This window comes from Microtus ochrogaster, chromosome 8 (assembly GCF_000317375.1).
Source record: "Microtus ochrogaster isolate Prairie Vole_2 chromosome 8, MicOch1.0, whole genome shotgun sequence".
NCBI classification, from domain to species: domain Eukaryota; kingdom Metazoa; phylum Chordata; class Mammalia; order Rodentia; family Cricetidae; genus Microtus; species Microtus ochrogaster.
Window position 1 is genome coordinate 11,654,738 of NC_022015.1, and position 10,556 is coordinate 11,665,293.

Genomic DNA, 10,556 nt, shown 5'->3' on the forward strand with positions numbered 1-10,556 from the left:
GGGGGTTTGTGCTCTCTTCAGGGACATTCTGCCCCTGGATAGCACACACTCACCAGTCCAGATGGAACTCCTCAGCCGTGAGTACATTTTTTAATGGTGTAGTTTTCCATGTTTCAGGGGAAGTATAATACCTAAGTCTGTACAGGTAGCACAATTTAGGTTTCATCAAAAACAATAATCAGGTATATAGAAGAGGGAGTTATAAGGAGAAGGCTTGTGACAGAAACTGGACACAAAAATACATTTTAGGTTTTCAAGGACACATTTTCAAGTATAAAAAGAGAAATGCAATAAATGTAATATCTAAATACACTGGGAAAAACAGAGATGAGGACAAAAGTTATAACAAGAAACCTAAAAAAAAATCTGAGATAAAGGTCCCATTCGTTTTGAATAATTATCCCTATTATATTAAGTTTTATAAAACATTAGGCTGCTCTAAGAAAATATTTTCTTATGAAGCTGTCTGTTCAGAGCACCCTTAATTTCATTATTCCTGAGGCTGTAAATGAGGGGGTTCAACATGGGAATCACCACCATGTAGAATACAGACAACACCTTGTTCTGGTCTGTGGAGTAGCTGGACTTGGGCATCACATAGATGAATGTGACAGTCCCATAGTAGAGTGTGACTGCAGTGAGGTGGGAGGTGCAGGTGGAGAAGGCCTTGTGGCGGCCCTCAGTAGAGCGCATCTTCAGGATGGTGATGAGGATGTATGTGTAAGAGACAGCTATGACAAACCCTGTTATCAAAACTATGGAGCCAGCACAAAAAGTATCAAGAACTATGAGGACACTGTCATAAGAACAGGAGAGTTCAACTAATGGAGTAAAATCACAGAAAAAGTGATTAATTCTGTTTGGTCCACAGAAAACAAAAGTAAGAAAGGAAAGGGAGAAGGTGGAAGAATTAAGGAAACCGCCTATGTAAGATCCTGCAACCAACTGGATGCAGACTTGTGTGGACATTTTGGTTGAATAAAGAAGTGCATTGCAAATTGCTATGAAGCGATCATAAGCCATGGCAGCCAGAAGGAAACATTCAATTGCCCCCCAAAAAGCAGCTGAGCTAAACTGTATAAAGCATCCAAGATATGAGATGGTCCTTTGATTTACCAGGAAGTTGACAAGCATATTGGGTGTGACAGAAGATGAGAGGCCTATGTCAGTAAAAGCCAAGTGACTGAGAAAAAAGTACATGGGGTGATGCAGCTGGGAAGAGACTCTGATGAGAAGGGTGGTGCTGAGGTTCCCAGACACGGTCACCAGGTAGATGCACAGGATGATGGTGAAGAGGATGACTTTAAGGACTGGGTCATCTGTCAGGCCCAATAGAATGAACTCTGTCACTGCAGTGTGGTTTCTCCCTTCCTCCTGGAGAGCCATGAGGTAGTGTAGCTTCTGACAGAACCAGACTGTGATGGACAAATTACAGGAAAGGGTTTATAAATAGGTCACTTCATTCAATTTAATCACACATGGAAAGCATTACCAATTAATATATAAATATATTTTTAAATTGGACCTACAATGAACGTTTTACTAGGGTTTTCATAATTTGTCCATCTGTGTACAATAATGCCTTCCAAATAATTTAAGTAGAAATGTTAGAAATTTATTACAAAGAATAAATAACTTTTATCTTGTTATCTGAACAATCCCATCACTCAAATAAATCCTTAAATAATTATAAAATAATGTAAATCTTAAGAAGATAGCAATATACTTGTTATAAATATAACAAAACGTCAGAGAAGACAATTTGAAGAGATAAATAATGACTAACTTTTATTAAATGCTTACTACATCACAAGCACAGGATTTTAAAAATATTGTCCCCACTGAATGTACTGGCTTTGTGGGAGCCTAGGTGGTTTGGATGCTCACTTTCCTAGACCTATATGGAGGGAGGAGGACCTCAGACTGCCCACAGGGCAGGGAACCCTGACTGCTCTTTGGACTGGAAAGGGAGGAAAAGGGGAGTGGGGCATGGGGAGTGGAGGGAGGGGAAGGGATAAGGGATGTGGTGAGGATGCAGAAATTTTTAATTAAAAAATTAATAAAAATGAGTAAAAAAGAAAAAACTATTGTATATATTTTATTCTTAATTCCATTAAATAGCATTACAGTTTTATCAGTTTTATTTTATGACACAAATGCATTTTAAGTTTTCTAAGATTTATATAATAAATCTTATATATTATTATATAATAAATTTATATAATAAATTAACCAAATTATTGGGGTTCAGAGATAGTTCAGTAATTAAGAGCACTTTTTTCATTTGCAATGAACCATGGTCTGATCCCCAGTACTCACATGGTTTCTCTGAGGTTCTAGTTCTGGGGACTTAATGTCCTTTTCTGGTCTTCACAGACATCAGGCATGTATGTGGTGCAAATAAGTATATATAAATTCGTAACATAGGCAATATTCATAAACACAAAATCAAAATAACAAATCTTTTAAAAACTACAGTAGATATGAAAACTACTCATGTTGAATTTGCAGTATTCCTTGTAGTAACACATAATTATGCCTGACCATGCAATTGAGGGCACATTCAAATTAAGCACAGACATCAGAGTGGCATTTCTGCTTTCCAATGGTTAATACATAGAGGGGTGCTTTGCTGGTGACACTCATTACAAAGTCTATTATTTCTGTAAGTAAGTTCATGTCTTAATCAACTTTTAAAAAGGATGTAAATTTTCTTACTAGAACTGAGAAGAAATAAAACAGAGATCACACTAAAATTGCAAATACAATTTCCTGTGGTAAGCTCATTAAATATTTAAATAGATTACTTCTATTGAAAGTACTTTGAAATAGCAATTTCATCAGCATGTAAAATATGAATAATATTTATCATGATATTACTAATATTTTATTAAAACCTATCAGAAGCTTTCCAGGGTCACAGTGTTTTCTAACAGGAGTGTGATGGAATAAATTCACATGATTTTCAACAGAGGACACTGATTTGCAAATACTCAACTAAGAGTATTTGCATAAAATAGGTTTATGAAAGTTCATCTAGCATGGCACAGATTGACTATAATCCCTCACATTCTTTATTTATGATGATGCCTATGACACAAACATTCAGTCGATAAACTAAGCGGGTATCTGTACTTGATATTCATTGAGAGTAAGCCACCAAAGCATCTAATAGCGAGTGAACTTGTTATCTTTTGGCTGAATGATATGTGTGTTGTATTTGAAGCTCTTGTTTCTTTCTGGTCTTACCATTGGATAGATAAATAGGAATCTTTGAAAACTTGGAAATAGTTGGGAAGAGTGTAGGAAGGGGAAACTAGTCAAGATGTAGTATGTGAGGTAAGAATATATTTTCAATAAAATAAAAAGTGAAAACTCAATTTTATGCCTAATCATTCTGAATAATTCACCCATGGAAATATAAGGTAGTTCAATAAATATGTTTATTTTCCTTCTGCTATATTATTGCTTTACTTCATCTGCCTTATTTCTGCACTATGGTTTGTAAATGTAGTACATCTTCAAAGGATAATGTATCTCTGTTTACCAACAAAAACAAAATCTTACCTCTTGTGGTAATTCATTTGAAAGTAAGAAGTTCAAAGTCACTATGATTTTTATACCTACAAAGCTGTCTGCACTGTTATTACTAAGGATAAGTCCCTGGTGAGGTTATGGATTCCAGTGTGAATTTAAATCAACAGGGATCATTACTTTATTCCCAGTGATTATTGAGCACTAAATTTCACACAAAACAATTAATTTCCAAGGGGTCACCTGTCAATCTCAAGTGATCTCTTGTTTTCCTGTATGTGAGTATTGGTGCACTTTCACTTGGCACTTAAGGGAGGTACATGATGATAACTATTATCTTAGGTAAATATTTGAACAAGTTGTTATTTGATTCAGTTTCATTCATATTAAATACTTCAATCATTAAAATACTTTTTCAATTTGTGTACATGGTAAATTACATTTATTGATTTTTGTGTATTGAGTCATCCTTGACTCTCTAGGATAAAGTGTACCTCACCTTTGAATGAATACACAGAATTGACCATTCCATAGAATGGTGTTTTATTGTAGAGATAAAAATAGCAGAACCAAAGACATCTGGTAAGGTCTAAACTGTACTAGACAATTGGACTGAACTAGATGATGAGAAGGGCAGAAGAGGGGTAGGGTAAGAAAGGAAGAACAAAAAGAGGAAAGAGGAGAAAGTGACAAAGGGAGGTGAGTCCACAGCGGAACAAAGAGAATGCATAGGCAAAATGGTTGAATTATAGAGGAAAGAGAAGTTGGGAGTAGGTAAGGGAAGCTCAGGAGCTGGAGAAGGTATAAGTTAGAAGGTGGGTTATGCCATCTAAGATGGTTCTGTAACAGGCACTTGTGAGGAGAGACTGAGAGAACATAAAGACTGGCATAGACCTTGATACAATAATAGGAACCACAGGCATAGGTTAATGGAAGAGTCATAAGTCCCTTTTGCCAGAGATAAAGTGAGATAATGGCTCATTTTATCAAGTATGAACTATTTAAAAAAACTTTTATCTATCAGCATTTATTTTATGCTGACTTTATTACCATGCCATACGTTTTCTTTCTTCTGTTCCTACTGGGATATGTTTTTCTTCTGATCAACCTCCTCTCTTACTTTGGAACAGTTGATTTTTATCAGTGAGGAACATTTCAATGTGGCTGGGGTAGCTGATGTATGGGTTAATCTGGCAGTGATCTCTTTAGTTCACTGGCACATCTTAGATGCTTTGTTCATTTGGGTGTGTGCCATGACCAGAGAATCTACATCATCTAAACTCTTCAGCATTATTCTCTATATTTTAAGCATGTGCAACAAAAATTCAGCGCTCTTTTTTTTGACCTCTGATCTTGTGTCCAGTCCCAGTGTTTTGCCTGGGCACATTTCCCAACCCCACTTTTATCCACTGGAAGGCACACATTGTTCCTTCAAAGTGACATCTTTATGATATTTAGTGACATTTTGACTTTGCATACCATTTGTTATGATTGTTCCATTACTTTAAGAAACCAGCCACACCCACTCCCTGCAGCACCTCCCCTACTCTCGCCATCTTGGCTTCTCTTGCAGTCCCTTTATCCTCTCCCCCTTCTCCTTTCTCTCTCGCTCTGTCCTCCTCTCTTTCTTCCCCCCTCTCCTCTCCCTCTCCTCTCCCTCTCCTCTCTCTCCCCTTCTCCCCTCTTTCCTTCCCATTTTATAATTTAGCTAATAAATATCTAATTCTCTTCTTTAGATGTGTTTATCCATGTCCCTGTCTCCTGCCCATCCACCATGTGTCTCCCTGCCTGGGACCAGCCACAGCTGGGGGACAGGCAGATGTCTCTGCCTGGGCCTGATGTTCCCAGGGCCAGCTCCCTGCCACCATATGGCCCGCTACCCCCATTTGGGGGACCAACAGCATTTCTGCTGCCTACTGCCACTGGGGATCTTGCAGCATTTTTAAAAAATCATGACACCCTTAATGGTCTGAGCAGTTTCACAGGTGTTCTTAACATGAATGTGAGACTTGATCCTCCTGATTTGCATAGTATTGTAGGATTTTTAGGGTCAAGAGAGTAGTGAACCACTTCACAGGTCACTTAGGGCTGCTTAGAGGAAGAGCAAGAATTATCTTCTTAAATCTGAGAGAATGCTGGCTTTTTTCTAAATGGCAGACTTTGAAAAATGACGTTTTGGGGACCAACAATCAATGATAAGAAGTGATGGAATCTGTTCTATAACTGGCTCTATGTTGAAATTAGGTCATCATTGTCCTGGTAGGCAGATAGTTTGGAATGTTGGCCTAATAATTGGAAAGGAGAGAGGACTGAAGGCTATAGGACATCTGTTTCACCCAGGGCCCTCTGTGATGATGGGCCTCCGACTAGATTAAATTCCATAAGAAACACCCAGAGTTGGCATGTTTGGAGCAATGTACAGTCTTCAATTGATTGGAAATCTGCTTGGAGAGAAATAGACTAAGAACAGTAGGTTAAGGAGATTAGGAGAAATTTTTATCTTAGGTATGCATTTCAAATACTTTGTTGTGGAGCATTGTCTGAAGATCCCTGATAGTGTGAGAATGTATCAAAAAACCTGGGGAACCATGATCCCATCCTCAGGCATAGGCATTAGAAGAAAAACTTAGGCCTGTTTAGCACCATCAAACCATGATGTGTAACATCATGAAATTTCATGTTTAACATTACTAGAATCATAAAACTATATGTCTAACATAATGAAATTTTCAGGCAAATGGGTGGAACTAGAAAAAGTCATCCTGAGTGACATAACTCAGACCAAGAAATTTAAATGTGCTAAGTAGTCATTTATAGTGGATATTAACTGTAAAAATAAGGATAGTCATGATACAATCCACCAACCTGTAGAAACTAAGTAACAAGGAAGGCTGAAAAGTGGTTGCATGATTCTTCCTAGGAAGGACAAATAGAGTAGATATCATGGAGTCCTGAGGGCTTGTGGGGATAGGAGCAAGAGGGGTCAGGTGAGGAAAAGTAGGTGGAGACTGTGAGTTCATTCTTGACCTCCCAAGATCCAAATAATCACACAGAAACTTGGTTACTTGGGCAATCACTTAGGAATATTGCCAGCTAGGTTCTATGTCTTAAACTAACCCATATTCATTATTTTGTATTTTATCATGAGGGTCACGGTTTATTGGCAACATGTCAGCAGCCTCAGGTGGCCATTTTTCTCCTTAAGTGGCTACATGGCATCTCGTTGACTCTGCCTATTCTCTCTCTATATCTCTGTTCAGATTTCCCACATGAATATATTCTATCTTACTGGTAGGCCAAAGAAGGTTTATTCATTAACCAATGGTAGCAAAACATATTCATAGCATAGAAAGCTTTTAACTTTAACATAGCAAAATTACATATAATAAAAGAGGTATCAATCAAGAATCACAGATACAATATTTATATTTACTGTATCTTTTATCAAAACTAAGGAAAACAGTAGTAGGAGGAGTTGGGTCCCCTTGTTCCATCCCACCTGGCTAGAGTACACCTGAAATAATCACACAAAAACTGTATTTACTTAAACACTGCGTGGTCCATTATCTCTAGCCCCTTATTGGCTAACTCTCACATATTAGTTTAATCCATTTTTATTAACCTGTATCTCCATTTGACTGTGGCTTACTGGCATGAGTCTAAGCAGCGTCTGTCTTGGGCAGGAGAATCATGGCATTTGCCTGACCCTGCTCTTCTTCCCAGCATTCTGTTCTGTCTTCCCCACCTACCTGAGGGCTGCCCTATCAAAAGGCCAAGGCAGCATCTTTATTCAATCAATGAAAGCAACATAAATACAGAAGTGCCTCCTACACCATTTCCCATTTTTCTGTTTAAACAAAAAAGTAAGGCTTTCACTTTAACATATTGAAATTATATATAACAAAACAGTTATCAAGCAAGAATTACAGTTACAATATTTATATCTATTTTGTCTTTTTTCATAACTAAGGAAAATTGTAACTTTCCATTCTTCAACTCCATCAAAGACTCCAGAAGGGTATAATATTACCTAAGTAAACAAGAAGTAAGCAACTTCCAAAACTTTAGAAATGACAGAGACATCTCGCAGCCTGGACAGTCACCCAAAGTTTTCCTGTACCATTGGAGCCTCCATCTTCAGCCTATAGGCCCATAGTATCCAGTAGATTTTTCCATGAAGCAGGAAATTGCAAAGACAATTCAGTAACTTTCTTCTGTGTCCTACAAAATGTCCTACAGACTCCTTTATGAAGCAGGAACCCTGAAGGACCTTTAGGCCAGTTCAGCAGTCCCTTCTCTGTGGGTTCTGCATGTCCAGTTTATGCATCAGTCCAGGAAAGAGCAATTTATTGCCCAAATGGCTATCAAACTCCATAAGGAGTCTCTTCGATGCCCATCTTCCTCTTGAAGAAGATTGGAGCTGCCAGGTCCTTCATGATATATCCTGTATGCTAGATTTATCTCAGTCGGCATTTGAGCATAGTACGTTTTTGAGGGTGTTTACTGGAAACCTTTCAGGAGAATGTGATCTATCATATCATATTTGTCTGAAGGCAATCCACAGGTTCTCATCTTCTGTGAAAACAAAAGAAGAACCTCTTTTCCAAAGCATCATATCCTTAGACCCAAATTCTGAAGTCAAGGTATCTTTAGAATATACATGCTGGTTTAGCTTGACAGCCTATATAATGAAATGTCTCTCTGCATTTAGCTCCTTTACATTCAAAAATTTAAAGAAAACACAATAATACACAGAATCCAGAATCTCAGTGAATTTTCCATTTTTATGTGGCTTATTTTTCTTCTTCTAATCTATGACTATCTGTACTCTGTCTCTTTAAAGACTTCATCCTTTTTTAACATTAATTTATTTTTATGACTCTTTATACTTTTTTCTTCTCTCTTCCAAGTCTATGTTTATATAACAGTATGACTCATTTAGAGATCTATTATGTCTGAATCTGTCCTACTGTGAATCTGTAATTCTTTAATATCCAGGAGCATTTCTTAAAATGTTAAGCCCTCCTTAAAAACTTAAGTTGTGCCGTGTAGGGGTAGTACAGTACTGTCTGTTTCCTGCCCAGTCTAAACCTTAACTGTGCTGTTATTATGATAGTTACTGCCTGAGATCAGCAGAGTTTAGCATGGAGGAGCTGCTCCTGCCTCAGAGCCATTTGGTGCCCCTGAGCCATGCACAGTTCCAGGTACACATCAGTCTACATTGCCATCAAGCAAGCCTTAGCACTTTACCCACAAAACCCCATCCAAATTCCCTATCTCCCACAAGAGACAGAGGTCATGCTAGGAGCATAGCCCAGAAAGCATGTGTTTTAAAACTGCACGTTTTTTTTTGCCTCCAGGTAGGAGTCACACTCAGCACTTTAACTCTGAAAATGAGGGTTATTTTTATCTGAGTTACAGCCAAATCTGCCAGGCAGAGCACTGCCCACAGCATGGAAACATCTCTGTGTATGGCGGCAGGAATCCTCCATGCTCTCCTGCTTGTGCATGCCTAGGAAATCTGATCCCACTGCCTGTCCAGGCAGGGAGCAGTGAGTCACAGGCATGGTCTCAGCTACTTTTCTCCCAACCCCGAGTGGGCACGCAAACACCCAGGCCCACAAATGCTCCTAACCGGAGTTTACACCAGTGGCAGGGCCCAGGAAGTCACAATAACTGGAGCTTGTACATTTTATACTGATGCTAATAAATCAGGGAAGGCAGGTTACAAATCAGATGAATTGAGTAAGGTGGAACTAAGCCCTTATAATTCTGTACAGAGGCAGAATTATATGCCATTCTTATGGTGCTAAGGGATTTTAAAGAACCTGTTAATATAGAAAGAGTTATCATGCATATTGAAACCACTGAACTTATACCAGATGATACAGAGTTGACTTCATTGTTTATCCAGGTACAAGACATAATCAGGAATAGGCTTTGTCCAATGTACATAACACACAGCCAGTCCCAAATGGGTTTGCCATGTCCTCTAGCACAAGGTAATGCAGAAATTGATCAATTATTGATTGGAAGTGTTGCAGGCCTCAGAATTTCATAAAAAACATCACATCAATAGCAAAGGTTTAAAGAAAGAGTTTTCCATTAAATGGCAACAAGCTGAGGAGATTATAAAGAGATGCCTTACTTGCTCTTTCTATAACCATACACTGCTACCTGCAGGGACTAGCCTTAAATTAGAATAAAATCTGGCAGATAGATGTGTTCCACTTTGCAGAATTTGGAAAATTAAAATACGTATATCACACCTTGACAGTTATTCAGTCTTTCAATGGGCAACTGCTTTAAGCTCAGAAAAAAAGCTGATTCAGTAATCACACATTTATTAGAAGTTATGGCCTTCATGGGTATACCTGCACAAATAAAAACAGATAATGGTCCAGCTTATGTCTCTAGGAAAATGAAACTTTTTTGCTTATTATAATATTAAGCATGTTACAGGTATACCATACAATCCTACAGGTCAAGCAGTCATAGAAAGAACAAATCGAACTATAAAGGATATATTAAATAAACAGAAAGGAGTAGAAAATGCCCCTCAGAAAAAGATTATATAATGCCTTATTGACCTTGAATTTTCTTAATGCTAATGAGAAAGGAACAACAGCAGCAGAAAGACATTGGATAATGAAAAAGTCTGCTGCACTAAATCAACCAGTTTATTACAAGGATGTGCTAACCTTGAGATGTGCTGCACTGGGGAAGGGGTTTTGCTCTTGTATCCACAGGAGAAGAAAAATTGTGGATACCATCAAAATTAATAAAAGTTTGGTTTGAAGGGGAGACACCTCTTGGAAAGGAGACATGACAGCTCATCCACAATGATAATAATTATACAGGTGGTAAGAAAAACATATAGGATGGGGGCAGGGTCCTGTTCTTGCCTTTGTAGGAAAACACTCATCTTCAAAAAAATCAAGGGACCCTAGATATTTGAATACTGACAGATGGAAAAAATTACTACCCAATATGGATCACCAAGAAAATTCAATATGTTCCAT

The 10,556-nt window shown here is 38.0% G+C and overlaps 1 protein-coding gene across 1 annotated transcript; it reads right to left on the reverse strand.

The window, feature by feature from the left end:
* Nucleotides 1–438: 438 nt before the first annotated feature.
* Nucleotides 439–1,386, reverse strand: LOC101986928 (olfactory receptor 494-like). The gene has a single exon (XM_013347709.1). The coding sequence runs from the start codon at nucleotides 1,384–1,386 to the stop codon at nucleotides 439–441; it is 948 nt and encodes a 315-aa protein (XP_013203163.1).
* Nucleotides 1,387–10,556: the final 9,170 nt, after the last annotated feature.